At 37.1% G+C, this 19,377-nt stretch overlaps 2 protein-coding genes across 2 annotated transcripts in view; one reads left to right on the forward strand and one right to left on the reverse strand.

The window, feature by feature from the left end:
- Positions 1–10,795, forward strand: part of ogdhb (oxoglutarate dehydrogenase b) — a 23,364-nt gene extending 12,569 nt beyond the window's left edge. Inside the window, exons 6-23 of the mRNA XM_067434002.1 lie at positions 187–341; positions 664–810; positions 920–1,010; positions 1,966–2,145; positions 3,619–3,747; positions 4,296–4,475; positions 4,582–4,734; positions 6,424–6,526; positions 6,645–6,773; positions 7,068–7,218; positions 7,300–7,427; positions 7,547–7,725; positions 7,811–7,882; positions 7,984–8,109; positions 8,514–8,586; positions 9,361–9,524; positions 9,725–9,879; positions 9,972–10,795. Coding sequence (XP_067290103.1) covers positions 187–341; positions 664–810; positions 920–1,010; positions 1,966–2,145; positions 3,619–3,747; positions 4,296–4,475; positions 4,582–4,734; positions 6,424–6,526; positions 6,645–6,773; positions 7,068–7,218; positions 7,300–7,427; positions 7,547–7,725; positions 7,811–7,882; positions 7,984–8,109; positions 8,514–8,586; positions 9,361–9,524; positions 9,725–9,879; positions 9,972–10,086 — 2,430 coding nt within the window. The 3' untranslated portion in view covers positions 10,087–10,795. The remainder of the gene's footprint in view (positions 1–186; positions 342–663; positions 811–919; positions 1,011–1,965; positions 2,146–3,618; positions 3,748–4,295; positions 4,476–4,581; positions 4,735–6,423; positions 6,527–6,644; positions 6,774–7,067; positions 7,219–7,299; positions 7,428–7,546; positions 7,726–7,810; positions 7,883–7,983; positions 8,110–8,513; positions 8,587–9,360; positions 9,525–9,724; positions 9,880–9,971) is intronic.
- pargl (poly (ADP-ribose) glycohydrolase, like) lies at positions 10,742–19,377 on the reverse strand. Its single transcript, XM_067434003.1, has 17 exons — positions 19,306–19,377; positions 19,050–19,198; positions 17,489–17,938; positions 17,281–17,370; positions 17,023–17,133; positions 16,869–16,940; positions 16,697–16,780; positions 16,273–16,433; positions 15,720–15,820; positions 14,062–14,128; positions 13,909–13,984; positions 13,686–13,833; positions 13,275–13,353; positions 13,071–13,179; positions 12,888–12,978; positions 12,650–12,778; positions 10,742–11,286 (listed from the first exon to the last, which is right to left on the reverse strand). Exons 3-17 carry the CDS (start codon positions 17,936–17,938, stop codon positions 11,168–11,170), a joined length of 1,887 nt encoding a protein of 628 aa, XP_067290104.1. The 5' UTR covers positions 19,050–19,198; positions 19,306–19,377; the 3' UTR covers positions 10,742–11,167.

Below are 19,377 nucleotides of genomic sequence, written 5' to 3' on the forward strand. Positions count from 1 at the left end.
GTGCTAAAATGCTAACTCACTTCCGCGTTTTGGCCTACAAAGTGAGGTCATAACTTCGGCACTCTATTGAGATACATTTGAATATCAATAGATACAATAGAGTATCACTGAAGTACACAAAGTTATTCAACATTATATATTCAAAGTATAATATACAAAAACATGACCTCTTGCTGTACTATGCAGATGGCCTACTGTCAACACATTGGGGTGGAGTTCATGTTTATCAATGACCTGGAGCAGTGCCAGTGGATCAGGCAGAAATTTGAGAAGCCTGGAGTGATGCAATTTACTCTGGAAGAGAAGAGGACGCTACTGGCTCGTATGGTCCGCTCCACCAGGTCTGCCCCATGCCATAGTTTTCTGGAGACCTGAATGAGTGGTTTGCTATTCAAATAATTTAAGCACAGGCACACTTTAAGATAAACCTTTCACAAAAGGCCAACTGACTTCATACATCCACTAACATTGACACCAGTTGGTTAAAGTTCATTGAAGACATGCAAGAAAAGGGAAGAGAACTCAAGAAAACTCTTGCGTCATTTGTTTGGTGATGAAACTTGCTTTAATATTGTGTTATCTTATGCAATAACATCATTTTTAGTACGTCAAAGGATGTTTGTGAACATTTTGTGAATGTTTGTAATGATGTGGTTTCATCAGATTTGAGGAGTTCCTGCAGAGAAAGTGGTCGTCAGAGAAACGCTTTGGCCTGGAGGGATCTGAGGCTCTCATTCCTGCGCTCAAAACCATCATCGACAAATCGAGTAAAAATGGAGTAGAAAATGTTATTATGGGCATGCCACACAGGTAGAGGACCAAAATACTGAATGATGTGTTTTAACTAGGAAAGTACTTCAGGTTCAGGCAACATATGTAAGGCCATTGAAACATGTCTGAATTGTCTGCTCTCCAACAGAGGTCGTCTGAATGTGCTTGCTAATGTGATTCGTAAGGAGCTGGAGCAGATCTTCTGCCAGTTTGATTCAAAGCTGGAAGCTGCAGATGAGGTAATCATCTCTCAAGCCACCATTATTTTCTTCATCAGAAGTTTCACTTTCACAGTTCAACTACCTTAACGGCTTTACAAAAAGACTGGTCTACGCCCATCTCAGAAATTTTACCACAAGAATATGTTACTTGCGCAATGGGTTAAATGTTATTCACCTTGGTTTTAAAGTCATGGTTCAAAATACTGTACTGTTCAGTTCACAAGCATTTTTTGCATTTTAAGATCCGTACTGAAAATATATTCGGTATGAATACGTGAACTGTTACACCCCTACTTTTTACCATGTCTAGTCCAGTGGAGGCGAATCGATTGCTTTATATTTATGATTATGCTATGAAACCTTATACTAAATGTTTCACTTCTTTTTCAAAGGCATGATAAAAGAGAAGTAGCAGCAGATCTTTTCTTACTTATTGTGACGTGCATCTAAGTGAAACATTGTCAAAAAAGAAAAACATGCTGGGCTATCGTCAGTTAAAGGTCAGATAAATGCAAGTTTGCATTCAATTGTAAGAAAAGGGTGGGTTTGAGCAGATTAAATGATTGCATGATTGAGAAAAGTCTAACGTTTCACAAAATGATCGATTCATGACCGCTTAATTAAGGATTATTATGAGGACAAAAGTTAAAAATAAAAAAGGCACATTTACACAAATGAATTGTTCTCAATAACATGCATTTAGAAAATAGATGGGATAAAATGGAACATTTTCATTTCATGACAACTTTAAAGCAAATCTGGAACAACCAGGGCAGTAATATACTAAACATTCATAATCTTAATTGTACTACATAATTAGCTCTGCACATTATCTTTCTGTGAAAACATCCTCTCCCATATTTAAAAAAAAATAACAGAACATAAGCTCTCTATTGTACAGTATGTAAGAATCTTTGGTGTTGACATTGCAGCCCTGTTCATGTTTCATTTTCTGTCTGTGGCTTTCTTTCAGGGCTCAGGTGATGTGAAGTATCATTTGGGTATGTACCACAGACGGATCAACCGGGTCACTGAACGCCACATCACACTATCCCTGATGGCCAACCCTTCACACCTGGAGGCAGTGGACCCTGTAGTGCAGGGCAAGACCAAGGCAGAGCAGTTCTACTGCGGTGACTCTGATGGCAATAGGGTATGAATCTGTACTTATGTTATTGGATACAAGTGTGAAAACAAATCTATTATTACTGTACATTTTAAATGCAGACATAGCTTAACGTTTAATTCGTCAGAGTATAGTGTTGTCACGATACCAAAATTACTTTGATACGATACCAGACTAAAATACCATGATATCGATACCACGGTCACACAAAAAAAACAGTAAAAGTAATTGAATAATATGACAACAGAACTTGTCATATCATTGTTTTATTTTTTGACTTTAAATGAACTTGGCCAGCATGTTCCTGCTCTGGTTTTTGACCATTCCCTCCTCTTATTGCTATAATAACTACATGCCAGCGTGAACATCCTTACAGAGATCACATTATCATTAATGTCACTAACCTTTCACTTCTCAACAGGTTGGGATGACCAAAATCTTATTTCATGATATGAGTAATTTAGTATTTTTTTTAAATTAATTTTATATTTATAATATTTTCTTTTTTTTAAATAAGCAAAAATTACAAATAATATTACTAAAATAGTGCTTTATTTTTCAGCTACATTATGTCTATTTAAGTCACGATTCAAGTCACAAAAGAAATTAAATAATCAAATATAAAACTGCTCTAAATCTTCACTCTAAAATTGAACTATACACTGATTCCTTATAAATATATTTTAGTTATTTAGCCGAGCATGTGGTGGTTTTCTATTTTTCATTGTTGTTTGATTAACATTAATCACACAGAATATTAGGTCCGGCTTGAGACCTGCACAGATCTAATAACCTCAACTGTATACATTTACTAAAGACATATCCGACTGTGTTTACTTGAATACTTACCAGACCGTGCATTTTTACATATTTTTGACCATTTAAACCCAAACAATAATCTGCGAAAGAACTGAATCGTGACTGCATGTTGTCTGAAAGGCGTGTGCGTGCTCTTCAAGTCAGAGTCCGGCTCGAGCACGTCCCTCACCGTACTTTTTGTCGTGCGCGCATATTTCTGTTGCTTTCTTTGTCATGCGCAGTGCGTATATATTTAACTCTTCTACTTCCAATGTTTAGTTAACGGTGGAAGCAGAGCTCTGCACACGTCATAACACCTGCTGTCACACATTGACGCAAATTAAGAAATACAGGTCATATTAGTGCTGTCCTCCTTAAAGTACCGGTAATACTAAAATACCATACCATTTGTAATAGCAGGGTATTGCAATACTTTTCTAGTACCAATATATCGTGCAACACTATCAGAGTATGTTAGTATATAAATGACCTCAGTGTTCCAGACATGGACTAGATGAAAGGACAGATTAAGAGGCCTGTATGGAAAGATTAAGCGGTTCCCTCAAAGACAAGCAAGTTGCGATGTGATTTGTGGTATTGTGTCAGCAATTTTTAGAACTGTTTTAAGTTGTCTTTTGTGATTAGAAAACAAGACCTGATTGACATGTTGTCAGTAAGAAGACTGTGCCCTTGTCTCTGAAGGTGATGTCCATTTTGTTGCATGGAGACGCAGCCTTTGCAGGTCAGGGGATCGTTTACGAGACATTTCATCTTAGTGACCTGCCGTCCTACACCACCCACGGTACTATTCACGTGGTCGTAAACAACCAGGTCTGTTTCTCACACAGCAGATAATTACCTTTTCAAACAGAAATTTGTTCTATACTACCGTTTAAAAGTTAGATTTTTTGTTTGTAAAAGAAATCTTTTATGCTCACCAAGACTGCATTTATTTGATTAAAAATACTGTAAAAATGGCAATATTGTGATTTATATCACAGTTCTCTATATATGTATATATTTTATTATACATTTTGATATGCAATGATATGTTATATGTTAAGACGTATATATTTTTTAATCAATTATAAATTATATTTTAGGATTCTTCAAAAGAACAACATTTATTTGACTTGTACATCTTTTGTGACATTATAAATGTCTTTACTGTCACTTCTGATCAATTTTATGTATCCTTGATGAATAAAAGTATTCATTTCTAAATAATAAATATTACTGGGCTCAAACTTTTGAACGGTAGTGTATATTTTCTATATTATATACAAAATATGACTTTATAGGTGATACAAATGTTTTTCAGGAATAGGAATAGAAATATCTTTAAGAATTTTAAATAGCTTTTGTTCCCCTCTCTTTAGATTGGCTTTACCACTGACCCCCGAATGGCACGCTCCTCACCATACCCCACCGATGTGGCCCGAGTAGTAAACGCTCCCATCTTCCATGTGAACGCAGACGACCCTGAGGCCGTGATGTACGTGTGTAATGTGGCTGCAGAATGGAGAGCCACCTTTCATAAAGATGTAGTGGTTGATCTGGTAGGGAAGCATTCTCTTTATCTTTCTTTTTTCAGCTGGGATTGTTTTCAACTATGTGTAAAATGTGCTTCAGGTGTTCATGCTATCATTCACCTTGGCTCTATAGGTGAGCTACAGACGAAACGGCCACAACGAGATGGACGAGCCGATGTTTACTCAACCGCTGATGTACAAACAGATAAAAAAACAGAAACCTGTTCTGCAAAAATATGCTGAAAAGCTCATTGCAGAAGGAGCCGTGAGCAGACAGGAATATGAGGTCAGATTAACTAAATATTACTGCTAATATGAACATATACACTGCTATTCAAAAAAAAAAACTTTTATTCAGCAAAGACGAATACATTTTTTTTTAAATATGCGTTTATATTAGGGCTGTCAATCGATTACATTTTTTAATCGCACACTTATCGTGAAATGAAGCATAAGCCATTTATTTTGTCATCATTTGCTATATCCAGCAAAGTAAACAATCAGAAAACTGTATTTTCTGTAAGCTTCAATGATCATTGGAAAATCTAAAAGGACACCAAATAACCAAATATTATATAATAAGTGTATACCTAAAACCACCTAACCACCCATGAAAAAAAAAAAAACATTACAGAATTTTTTTTACATAATTCAGTTTTTAGTATGTGTACAGCGCACCAACAACAAGATGGTTTTAATTTTAGACGAGTCAAGCTGAGATGCCAACTCCTAAATTATTCACTTTAAGTGCATAAACCTACGATTACTAAACACAACCATGTACACATGACAAGTCAAACATTATCCTTCCTGTGTGTGTGTGTGTGGGGGGGGGGGGGGGGGGGAACTGTACTGAAAACACAAATGTACTGAAATGTGTACATGAATGAAGAATGAGAGCAATGATCTAGAATGCACATACATGGTTTGTTCTTTGTGCATCAATATACTAGACTCTCACACACTTACTATACAATGTATTTAGAAGGACTTATACTATACTTACTATACAGAAACAATCGCAGAATATGACCACTCGTGTTTTAAAGCAAAGCACACACTTAATATTTCACCAAAAACACGAGGTGATTCTATTATTTCTGAATTTCTGATGTAATCAGCCTGGCCTTTTTTACATTAGCGCTGTTTTGAACTGTTTGAATGTTTCTGATTCCTGGATCACTCAAAACGTTTTTAATGGCTTTAAATGGCCTAATCACAAACAGAAACAGAATTGGGTTAAAGAGTTACAATTAATATTTCCTTCGACCAGGGTTACAGGTGCTGTAGATGCTCAATCTGATTGTGATGGACTCCCGACTTCTAACATCATCTTACTGCATGACAAAAATTATGTTAATGATGCAACTACACGTACTTTTGTAATTTATTTGCGTTTAATTATTTTTACACGTTAAGGAATTCAAATTAATTGCATTCGTTAACGGGTTAACTGTGACATCCCTAGTTTATAATGATTTGTATAAAAGATTTGTATTTCAAATAAATGCAGTTCTTTTGCGCTTTAATAATGAAAGAATCCTCAAACAAAATACAGAAATGTATACAGAATTATACAGAAATATTAAACGGCAACTGTTTTCGGCATTGATCATAAATGTTTCTTTAGAAAAAAAAACAGTATATTAGATATTTCTGAAGGATCATGTGAGACTGAAGACTAGAGTGATAAATGCCGCTTTGAATCACAGAAATACATTATTTAAAATAATTTAAAATATTAGAACAGCTATTTTAAGTTATAATAACATATCACAATATTACTGTTGTTACTGTATTTTTGATCAAGTAAATGCAGGCTTTGTTATCATATGAGACTTCTTTCAAAAACTTAAAAAAAAATAAAAAAATCTTACTAGCTTGCCTACTTTGACCTAATAGGAAATATTGACAGATGAATTTAGCTCAAGTGAATATTTACATTAATTTAATGTTGCCTGTCTGCCCTTGTAAGGAGGAAATTGCAAAATATGACAAAATCTGTGAAGAGGCATATAATCGCTCTAAAGACGAGAAGATCCTGCACATCAAGCACTGGCTTGACTCACCTTGGCCAGGTATGTGTTTGTGTTCATGTACGGTGTCCCTAAACAGTATTCAGACATGTGTGTATGTGTGTATACTTGCATTTATTCTGAAATCTGTTTGATTTGACATTTGTACTTAACTCTACAGGTTTTTTCACTTTGGATGGCCAACCTAAGAGCATGAGCTGTCCATCCACTGGTCTCAATGAGGAAGTGCTGGGTCACATTGGTCAAGTGGCTTCTTCTGTGCCTATGGAGGATTTCACTATCCACGGAGGTACCTTTCCACTCCTCCTTTCTGCATACACATGCAATTTTAAAGCATGTTGGGAACTGGCCATTTCTTGTAATACTACAGCTCTTATATACTTTAATGAGGAAACACTAAAATCTTCACACGTTTTCAAAAACATGTGAAATCACCGCTAAAAACATTGGCAGAACTGTATTATAAAGTCGCTTTTTTTTTAGCTCAAATCAGGCTTTAAAATATTTTTTTTCTTACGTTGAGCCAGCATCTGTACCTCAGCATCTTTACCCTGAGATCGTTTTGTCTCTGTCTTCCTATAAGGTCTCACCCGTATCCTGAAGGGCAGGGCTACAATGGTGCAGAAACGCTCAGTGGACTGGGCTCTGGGTGAATACATGGCCTTCGGTTCTCTGCTAAAGGAAGGCATTCATGTGCGTCTCAGTGGTCAAGATGTGGAGCGAGGGACCTTCAGGTGAGAATAGCAGCATCTCCTGCTCCTAAATTAACTTGATTTAAAAGCAACTTCACAGTCTCCCTTTTTATCAACATACAGTCATCGACACCATGTGCTACATGATCAGAACGTTGACAAACGGACCTGCATTCCCATGGACTACATCGACCCCAACCAGGCTCCTTATACTGTGTGCAACAGCTCACTGTCAGAATATGGGGTTCTTGGTGGGTATAAATCAAACGAACTGTGGTTGGTTGCTGTCAGTCAGACAACCCCAGAGTAAGCAGCAGTGTGGATGATTTAATCCCCACTGAACTTCAGGTTTGTGTCTCATTGTGTGCAGGCTTTGAGCTGGGCTTTGCCATGGCAAGCCCAAATGCTCTAGTGCTCTGGGAGGCTCAGTTTGGAGACTTTCATAACACAGCCCAGTGCATCATTGACCAGTTCATCTCCCCTGGCCAGGCCAAGTGGGTCAGACAAAACGGCATTGTGCTGCTGCTGCCTCACGGCATGGAGGGCATGGTAAGGTCTTTTTATTCTAAATCCACCTCTGGGCTTAATTTTCGAATATTTCAATTTTTCATTGCTTTCTTGCTATTGTTTTTAGGGACCAGAGCACTCCTCCGCCCGCCCAGAGAGATTCCTGCAGATGTGCAATGATGACCCTGATGTTTTCCCGGTAGAATACATGGACATTTCAACCAAACACTGTTGTTTTGTTTTTTAATCATTTTAACAAAATGCTTAATATTCTATAACTCTACTCTATTTTTGCCACAGAAAATCACAGAGGACTTTGCTGTCCGGCAGCTTTATGACTGTAACTGGATCGTGGTGAACTGCTCCACTCCTGCTAACTACTTCCATGTTCTTCGAAGGCAGATCCTTCTACCCTTCAGAAAGCCTGTAAGAGACATTTCACTCTGTTTATCAGCTCTATAAGATTCCCTCATAATGAAAAACCTGGAAATATCAAGCAATTTTAAAATTGCATACCAGGTCTGGAAGGAGTCAAGGGATTATTCATGGAAATTCATATTTGCTATAGAGTATTTTTGCTCTAAAATATTTAATTGGATGATATTAGCTATTGTTAAGCATGCAAGTAATGCCACTTTCTAAGCAAATCATTCTTTTAAATAGATTTTTTTGTGATTTAGTAAAAATTCAATAATTTTAAATTATTAATGAGTGACTCCATCTAAATGACCCTGTCTGTATCTACCTTTTTCTGTGTGTGTGTGTGTGTGTGTGTGTGTATACATATATATATGTATATGTGTTTTAATTTTTATTTCTGTTTGCTTTAGCTCATTATCTTCACGCCTAAATCGCTGTTACGGCACCCAGAGGCCAAGTCAAGTTTTGATGACATGTTACCAGGTGTGTGTGCTTGAAATCTTGGCAATCTTTTGACATAAAAATGCTCTAGCTGAATGTTGTAGTAATAGTCTGTTGTGTTTGGGCTTGATCAGGCACCAGTGTTGGGAACGTTACTTTAAAAAAGTAACTGAGTTAGTAACTGAATTACTCTATAATAAAAGTAACTCGTTACCAGGGAAAGTAACTATTTTCGTTACTGTACAAAAATAAAAGTTGTCTCTTTTGTTGTCAAGTCTTGTTTGTATGGCGGGCTTACCCACTTTCTCGCGAGAAAAACCTAGCTTTGGTGTCTTTAATGTCGTGGCTCTGTCTAATCCTTTGGTAGTGGAGCTCACGTTATCAATTACGTTCACCGACGAGGAGAGACTCTTCTGGGCATAAGTTGCACGCTACATAAACATTCTTACCTTTCACCTCAACGAGGGAAAAGTAGCACTTATACTTCCAGTTTGCGAAAGCTACCTTTGAAGTCATTGGACATGCCATCGCTCTGACTCCTGGTAACTGGTCGCATGCGCGCGTGCGTGTGTCTCACACACACACACACACACAGTCACACACACGCAGCTGCAGGTCCGCTGACAGAGCGCGTGCCTGTTCGGATGAAAACCGCTTCAGTGAGCTTAATTATGGTAACGCCGCATTTTATTCTCAGTAAAGGTAACAGCGTTGTAACGGGGGAAACAGTAATCCGTTTGATTACTCATTACTGAAAATATCAACACCATTAGTAACAGCGTTTATCTATAACGCCGTTATTCCCATCACTGTCAGGCACACACTTCAGACGTCTGATTCCAGAAGAGGGAAGTGCATCGCAGAATTCATCAGGAGTGAAGCATCTCATCTTCTGCACAGGAAAAGTGTATTATGACCTCACCAAAGAACGAAAGACCAGAGGCCTGGAGGACTTAGTAGCCATCAGCCGCATTGAGCAGGTACCTGTACACATCATCATTATCATGTTTTTTTTAAATGGGCCATATTCTGTATTTATTTCCCTATAATTAGCTATCTTGTAATTCTAGTCAGGCTTTCTTTCCTGGCCATTTATACACCACATAATAATTTTTACTTAATTCCTGCACACTAAAGTAGTTCAACTATGTGTTGGATTGATTTTGAATGTTTTGTCCAGCTCTCTCCGTTCCCGTTTGACCTGGTGAAAGCAGAGGCAGAGAAGTATCCACAGGCTCAGCTGCTGTGGTGCCAGGAAGAGCATAAGAACCAAGGCTACTATGACTATGTCAAGCCACGCATCACTCGAACCTTCAACAACACTCGTCCAGTTTGGTAAGTAGTGTCCTTTGATTCATTTGACAATCTTTCAAGAGCCAGGGGGGTTTGAACTGAATTTGAACTGAATATGTTTTCGTTCTTCCCAGGTATGCTGGCCGAGAACCTGCAGCTGCACCTGCCACAGGGAACAAAAAGGCACATCTTGTGGAGCTGGAGCGGTTCTTGGACACGGCCTTCAACCTGAATGCCTTCCAGGCTTAATCACCTCTCCCCATCCAGTGACTTAATTTCCATCCCTCCGTCCCTTGATTTTCAGGAAGCGCACATCCCGCTGATAGCGTTAAAAGGGCAAACTGGCAGCTAGGTATCTACTCACCAAAGCACAGGTTTGCTTTACACTGTAGGTATAAAAGGTATATCTATGCAGATTTTCTTTGAAGGATGCAAGCTTTTAGTAACTATATAGTAACAATTTGCATGCACGTATCTCTGAGGCATGTTGATGGTTTTAATAGAGCCTTCAAATGACAGCTAGAACAACTCAAGCTTTTCTGTCACTATGAATAATGTTTACTTTTAAATACACACAAAAGTCACTGAGAGAAGTGCAAGAAATTAGTTGGCATGGACATCTCTCAGAAATGGGACATTGAAAAGTCATGATAGCATGAGGACATTAAAGGACATGCATGGAACCATATGCAGTTTTAAATTATTGCGAAAGGAAATACTGAGCTTCTAAAATAGAGAAGGAAATGTACAGACAACATATACTTCATCCTCTTCCTCATCTTCATCCCTCCCATTCCCCCTTTAAATGTGCCAAATTATCATGAACTTCAATAGGTAACTTCAGCAAGCAGAAAGACTTTACGGGACATAAAATAAAAGGATTTATTTATTTTCTTAGGTTTGTGTTTATTTCAGATTATCATTGAGACATCATTCAATAAAGGCATCTCAGTTTCCATTTGTCTGCTTGTTTGTATTAATAACAGTTGGAAGATTACAAATTTGATGTGTTTATTTTGCATTAATGAAGAAGTGAAATGAGCACTTTATCAGATGATACTAAGATTAAAATATTAAAATAAATCCTGAATGACTATAAAGCATTTTAATTAAGTTAAACAATTTGACTAATGACACCTGTGTATCAAAAAGAAATACATTACATACCTTTTTATACATATGAATACATTTTTTTTAGTATTGTCACTTCATTGTTCTGATCCTTCAGAAATCTGATACATTCAAAGCAGCTTTACATATTCAATACTGCTAACTGCTTTGACTACTTTTCTCTAAAGTTAGCTTGTATGAATCTCACAGTCAGACAGATTTACAGAGAGCTGTCCTTAACCCCAATCTTCTCTCTGATAAATCTGTACAGGTCTTTTGGTGAGCGATATTCACGAGTGTAGTGTCCACAGTAGTCCTTTAGCAACTTGTACAGTTTATCTGTCAAAAGAAGAAATGATCAGGGTACTCAAACTGTTTACACTTTAGTAATATTACCCTTAATACACATTTGTAGAGCAGCACCAGTTGCCCGTGGTTGTAGAATATGGCTATTCAATTAAGCTGTGAAAAATAAATACATTTTTCAAAAGCTCAAATAAGTAACATTTAAAAGCTTGAGGTCTTGAAGATTTTTTTTAAAGGTCTCATGTTCATCAAGGCTGCATATCAAATAAATGTTTTTGATATATTTTACAATTTAATTCATTCTTTAAAATTATTATTTTTGTGGAAATCACAAGAGTACTTGGACTCTTTGCTAATTAAAAGTATCAATTAATTTAGAATGGTTGCCTATATCATCAACCTCAGAGCTCATAGTTACGATGAAATTGCCACAACACAACAGAATTAAACCACAATGCAAAGACATCGCCACAACACACCGAAATCTTCACAACACAACAGAAATGCTCCCGACCCCGAGGGGGCTCTCGGAGTGCAATAAAGTTAGTTTTCCCTACAATTGTTCTATAGATTGGCCAGTCTTACAAATATATAAACACTACGATCAGTTTTAAGTGTGTGTGTAACCATTAAATATCAACATGAAATATCAATTCAAAATCACATACACACTTTATAGCTGCATATTTATACTCGAAAACGCTTTTACACGCTGTGACGGCGCTTAATGCCCAATTGTCTGCCAATTCCACCATGCAGTTGAAAAATAATTTGTATGAATTAAAACAGACATGTTTAAATTCCACAGCTTTGTTGTATTCTAAAAAAACTGACTCAACAATGCACAACAAGTCATTTTAATTTTAAAAATTATACGTTTCAACCACTTTGGTGGAATTGGCAGACATTCCCTTGGGCATCAAGCGCCGTGATCGCGAGTAAAAACGTTCACAAGTATAAATATGCAGCTGTATTTCATGTGGGTGATTTTGAATTGATATTTCATGTCGATATACAATGGTTACACACTTAAAACTGATCGTAGTGTTTCTATATTTGTAAGAGTGGCCAATCTATAGAGCAATGACAAGGAAAACGAAGTGTTTTGTACTCCGAGAGCCCCCTCGAGGTCGGGAGCATTTCCGTTGTGTTGTGGATCGTTTCTGTTGTGTTGTGGCGATTTCTTTGTGTTGTGGTGATTTCTTTGTGTTGTGCCTTGTTTCCATTGTGCTGGACGATTCCGTTGTGTTGTGGCGATTTCGTTGTGTTGTGGTTTAATTTAGTACTATTTCTTTAGAAGATAATGAACTGGATTTTTATTTGTGTAATTCTACTATTAAACACGCATATTAGCCTAGCTCCTCCTGTTTGATTCAAATACAGTAAATATACATACCCACAGTCACTCTGTGTTTGACCAGTATATCATGCATTCTTTGTACTTCGTATGCAAGATGTTTATTGCCGAAGGTGAAGTAAGCCATGTCTCGGTTAGCCACAGCGGCAGCCATCAACTGGATGAGAGCTTTTGAAGACAAACACATTCTGTTCTTTGTATTTATCATAATCATTCTATAGTGTTTGCGGTTTCTCCAGATTAGTGGAGTGTGTATGTGTGTTTTGTCTTTGTTTACCTTTGAGTTTAGGATCCCCTTTGAAGGCTCCACAGCCCCAGTTGCCCGTTGCGATGGCTGTTTTTGGGTATCCGTGGAATCCCACAAATGCCTTTGAGAGTCACACAGTACAAGCCTGAATAACCTTATGATAACATTCTTATCATAGCAAACTCCAATATTTTGGCATGTTAAAGCTAGTACCTTGTTGAGTTCTCGTGTTATAGTCTCTTTCGTGTACTGCTCCTTTGGGCTCTTGAAGTCCAGAGCATCAATGGCAACAATCTGCCGATAACGTCTCTTCCAGTTGTCCCTGTGAATAAATGTGCCATCATTTATTTAATCATAGTTACCTACCGCTAGTTAGGTAACATAGTTACAACATATAGTTATGTCATAGTTACCTACCGCTTTGTGGAATCACTGTATGGACCCACCCAAGTGAAGGTTTTGCTATAGCCAGAAGTGATGTTGTACATCTGAGGCCCTGATGAGACATTAGAGATAAGATTATGATGAAGAAAATTTGACATGTCTATCATCGCAATCAGTCTGAGACTGATGAATGTTTTAATCATGTTTCTTGATATATGTTATTTTCAGCAGTATCAGTATGCATGTACGTTCTATACTGAATGCAGGCATGAAATGTACTGATATTTCTATGATTGTGGAACAGAACATTTTCAGTTTGCATTTGGCAGATGCTTCTATCCAAAGAGACTTCACACTCAAGGAATACATTTTTATCCCAATACCTGACAGAAAGCTGTTTGTTTTTTAAGATAACGTTGTCTTTGTTAATTTCCGCAGCAGTACCTGTGATCTTTAGACACTCGTTATCAGCCAGTTTCTCTGTGAAGAGTCTGGCCACGATGAGCTCTGGACTCATGAGGAAGAGGATCTCCTCCTGAACCAGTCCTGACTTCAGCACTCCACCACCGATATATTTGCTGGCAAAGTCCACCTGTTCCAGACAACATGATGGAGGTGAAACTTATCTGAAGAACAGGTACAAAACTGATGTTTAAATGAAACTGACCTGTAGCATCCCTCTGCCCTCTTCCTCAATGGATCCTTCTGAGGAAATGTGAAGGTTCCTCAGGGTTTCCTTCTGACTGAGTCGAACAAAATCAGTAAGAGATATGTGTCAACTCCTTCTAGACTATTAACCGTGTAAACTAGTGCAACTTACTTATTCCAGTTGGGGAGTTGCGAAATGCAAATCCTTTCAAAAGTTACCAGTCCATCTGGTTTTGATGCTGAAGAAGTTAAAAGACATTTGTTACACAATCCAAAATAAATTCCTTGCTTATCCTTTGAATTATGTGCATGTGTTCAAACATTTGGGTTCAGTATGTTTTTTTTTGTTTTGTTTTTAAATAAACATTTATAGAGGGTATGCGTGTGACCTCACCGTCGGCTGGAGGGACTGTGCGGTTAATCACACTGAGTAGAAAAAACACTGAGTGGCAGCATTGGTGTTCAGCGTGAATGAAGTGCAAAACGCATCTTAAATGGGAAAGAGCTTTGAGATTGACTGTACAAAGACATCTGACAAGAAATCTGAGGTATGTTTTTACAGATTGCCGAAAGCCACAGAAAAGAGAAGCACATGGATTGCTCCAATTCACAGAAACTGGACTCCAGGCAGCCAAACGTGGATTTGCAGTAATCATTGAGTCAATATGTTGAATTTTGGGGTAAATATTGTTTTATATTGTATTGACAACTCCTCAATTAAATATTTACCATCTTATATTCTCCATAATTGTATGTTTTTAAATAAACACTTAAATAATAATAATTATATTTTATTCATATGTTATGCCATGTCCTCTGTAGTGGTCACCAGGACTCAGCTATTAAATATATATATAATATAAAATTAGCCATAAAAATCTGTCTCACATCAGTAACTGTCATGACGTCCACACTGGGGTCACGTGACTGTGCAGTTGGCTACGTTGTTTTATAATTTAACCGCGAAAATACATTTGATTTCACAAAGAGCAAGAAACAAGAAACAGCAGCATAGATCGTTTTTCAAAAAGAAAAGCCCCACAAGAACCGGACAGTTTTTTCTGTGAAATGGAGTATTATGCTCTGTTCATTACTGTCCGGTCTAAATAAACAGGACATTTGCATTTATATTTGGGTTATGCAGTGTTTTCAAATTATATTTTAAACTGGGTTGCCTTGAAATTTTATGCACTTTTGAAAGGTGCCCTGACTGAAAAAAGTTTGAGAAAGGCTGCACTACAGTAACGTTAATAACCGCATCCATGAACATGATTTTTGCCCGAGTCCTATTTTCCACCGGCTGTGATGTGAAGACCACATGTCCCACGATGCTGCGCTCACACTTTGTGTCATCAAACTACGCATTTGTTTTGAATAGGCGCCCTCCAGTGGATGGAAAGTTGCATAGTGCACCTTTAATACAAGTCATAATGTAGATTTAGACCTACCCATATCACATTTATATAAAAATGTATGTATTTCCGTGGCGTCAAAATCAGCATGTCAGGAAACATGATTCCTGGCTGCATGTCAATATCCTTGGATCAATGGATCTGAGGTAAGTTGTAAGGAACACTTATATTGAGTCCAACCTTTAGTTTAAAGCTAAAAATTGTTTGGTTTACTTGCCTTTTCACAGTTTCCCCTATTAAATCCAGTAAAGAATGATTTTTTTTCCACTCGGTACAACCGTGTTCTGGCAGGAAAGTGTTGTCAATGCATATCCTCTATTTAGCAAGGAAAATGAAATTGTTTTTAAAAAAACTGGACTGACCCTAATTTTTTGAACTGTAGCATACAGTTGTCGTGTGTTGAGTGTGTTCACAGTACCTGAACTTTCATTTGTCACCGTGCTGAAGTAATGGAATATGGCTCTCAGTTTCTCTGCCTGTAGGGCTGTTTTTGTTGGGTCATTCCGGCTACCAAATAGGCTATATCAACAAAAAAATAATAATAATAATTGATACAATACCAGTACAATACAGTAGTGTCAGTCTAATGTAAGTAACATTACCATTGTCCTATTTAGACTACATTCTATTGTGTCATCTCCTTTTTCGCTAATCAAATAAACACTAGTTGGTGTTTATTTGATTGGTGTCTATGGTGTTTATTTAGTGTTTAACACAAATAAACACTAAAATTCAGATCCAAGATATTCAACTAAATATCCGAATAAAATGTATTTACTAGGTCTTAATTAATTGTATAAACTATAATACTGATCTGCCAACATTGTCGCTATATGATAAATTAAAATAAGCTGATAACATCACCGTTTTCTACAGAACGACTGTAGAGCCGAATCAAATTTTGTTGCAATATTGTCCTGTTAAACACTGCGAAGCTGCTTTGACTTGACTTAATATGATCAGTGTAACACCTGCTGAAGTTAATGGTTGGGTAGTTGGCATATTCAGAACCAGGACTAGTGTTGTTCCTGTGAGGGAAGGTACAGAAGAAGGCGTTTGCCAACAGACAGGAAATCTGCTGCTGAGACATTGTTATGGCCTGGTTGTGCTGCTGTCGCAGTAGAGGAATGGGCTAGAGACAAAAAGACAAACATTTTTGTTAAACAATGCAAAAGTAAAAAATATTTCTGCATGTTTGTCTTGCATTTCATATTAACTTTTTTTTTTACAGATTTTCTCAAAGACCCGAAATAAATGTACAAACTTTGTCTCAAACAGCAAAATCATCAGTGTGCACCAGGTTTTAGTAACATTACTTTCAACTTTAAAGTTATACTAGTACTTCAGGATTATTAATTAACACAAGTCTCTGGAAAGGAGGCACCAGTAACATACCTGTTTAATGAGAGCAGGTAAATCAAGTGCCAGTTTGGCCATCTTTGGGATCACATGGAGATTACTGTCTAGTTCGTGTACATTCTGTAGAGTAATTGCACAAATCTGTAATCAATTTGTATTTTCACACCAACATTGAACTTTCCTCTGATATGGAGAATGATTCACTAACCCGTCCGTAATATTGAAGTGCATCAAATGTCCATTTGTCCTTGTTGCTGGAATTGTAAGACATTATTGCGCTCTATAAATACACAAAAGACAGATGAAAGTTATGATAAACACACCTCAGCTAGTGTAAAAGTCATTGTTTAGTGTTGCAGTACCTCAATATCCCCAATAGAGAAACTGCCTTTGGTCAGTCTGTTCAACGCTTGACGAGTGACGTCCCAGCGAGAGGGTGATGCACGGGACTTCTGTTGGGATGCTGGCTGTTGCTATGAGGAATAATAATTACTGAATATTTATATAAATGAATAATGAATACCCTACACCCTCTCTTCATTTTCATAAGCTACTTGTTCAGTCAAGCTCTCGATATAGAAATTATCTTTAGATTTAAAAAAAGCATTGGTCATACTTACATACACATGTGGTAACTTCACATGGTTGGCATCCCAAACGTGTTTCCCTCCTTCATAAGGGGCAATTACACCTCTTTTGAAAAATGGTATCTGCTCAAAAAAGCCAGTAACATTAATTATGACTGAATTAATATTCATACCACACTTTATAGGGAAAGATTAGAAATTTTGAATACAAGAGCTGAGAATGAAGTTGAACGACTCTTACATCTATCAGTATTGTATGTCCTTTCGTGTAGATTGGCTGGTTGAGCTCTGTGCTGAAGTCTTCCATTGTCTTGAGGTTCTCTATGGGATATGATGGTCCCAGCTCTATCACATGCTTTGGTCTCGTTCCTAAGCTAGAAGCATCTGAAGTGTCCATATGTTCACTTTGAGAGGGCTGGTTTGAGGCCCTGCAGCTTTCAGATGTACTATACGGTGGGTTTCGGAAACTTTTGTCTTCATGCTTATCAGCATTCTCAAAAGATTTGGTCGCTCGCTCTCTTCCCCCTTCACTTCCATTCTCACTAGATGTTGGCTGGGTTTTATCAGTTTTTTTTTTAGTCTCATTGGATGATGCCTCTTTGCCAGGATCCGTCAGTGAGCGCTGGTTGGATTCTCCTCCTGACTGATTTAAGCATGCCTTCACTTGATCACTGTTGTTGTTGTTTGACATCTAAGATCAAAACATTAGAATCATTTAAAAAAAGCTTTAACCTCCTGAGTGCCACTGTCCATATGTGAGGACATTATATTTTAATGAATACGTCACAATTTTGAGTCTGGATGTCCTATATAGAGCACATTCAGGGTTTTTCAGAGATTTCATTTGTTTTGAGGTATATCTCTTATGGAAATATAATATTTTGTAATCATTTAAATCTGACAAATTTTCCAATTGTTTGTTATAAATCAACATCTCAGGAAAATGTTATGGGGTTTCAAGCCAAAGTATGACTTTCTGTTATGAAACAGGGCACTGATGATTTCATACATGTCTACTGTAGAGGACACCAGCACTTAAATCATTACCAGGCATTTTAGAAGAAACTACATATCAATATTTCTATAATATATTAGATATTATTATTAAAATATTCCCAACTATTACTCCCATTATTACACTTATTTTTTCATTACATGTTGCTCCAAGTACACATTAATATGCAAATTAGATTCAGTGTATAGATAAATTGCATTGAATGGTAAAATCCATGTATGGCCATTTTACCCACATATTGCATGAAGTAACATGGGATAGCAATTCATTCCGTTATATCTTTCATACCACACTTGAGAATGATCTTTAAAACAAAGTTTGTCTAAAAAGAAATCCTGAAACCTAAAAATTGATTGGTGAAAAATCCTATTTTTACCTATACATGTCATATATATATATATATATATATATATATATATATATATATATATATATATATATATATATATATATATATATATAATAGCTGAGTCTTGGTGACCACAGAGGACATGGCATAACATATGAATAAAATATAATTATTATTATTTAAGGTACGTACGTAGTAATAACATAGGTATTTATGTACATCAAACTCACTTAACTCCGATAGGGAATATGCTTAATATATACAATATATAGTCCTTTAATGTGTTTGAGCTCTTTCACTTTCGATTTTCTCAACTGCGTGTAGTTACAGTCAACTGCGCTGTTGTTATAGGGACCACAAAACATAACTTTCGATAGTTTTTACCAATTATACAAGTGATACAGAACGTGCGGGAAATGGTAAATTACACCCACTCACTTGTTCGGCGGTAATAGTCCGTGTTGTTGACGTCCAGTGTGTGTGTGATTGCTTGTGATTAACTGTGGCAACAGAACGAAAGTGAATGACATGAAACCTTGAGCTGGTCGTGTTCAGCGGCACTTCCTGAGAACTGCAGGATGCGAGCGCTGTCGAAATGCAGAAACCATTTATTTATTATATTAATATTTACTAATTTCATAGTGTTTTCTGGTCTAAACCGCTTCATAAAAGGGCCATTTTAGTAATGTCTCACCTTTCTTCACATGACTGTAGTTGTTGTCATTCGTCCTCAGATGACGCGCACTGGTGGGCGGTGTTTGCTAAG

The sequence above is a fragment of the Pseudorasbora parva genome, chromosome 23, assembly GCF_024679245.1.
Source record: "Pseudorasbora parva isolate DD20220531a chromosome 23, ASM2467924v1, whole genome shotgun sequence".
Taxonomy (NCBI): domain Eukaryota; kingdom Metazoa; phylum Chordata; class Actinopteri; order Cypriniformes; family Gobionidae; genus Pseudorasbora; species Pseudorasbora parva.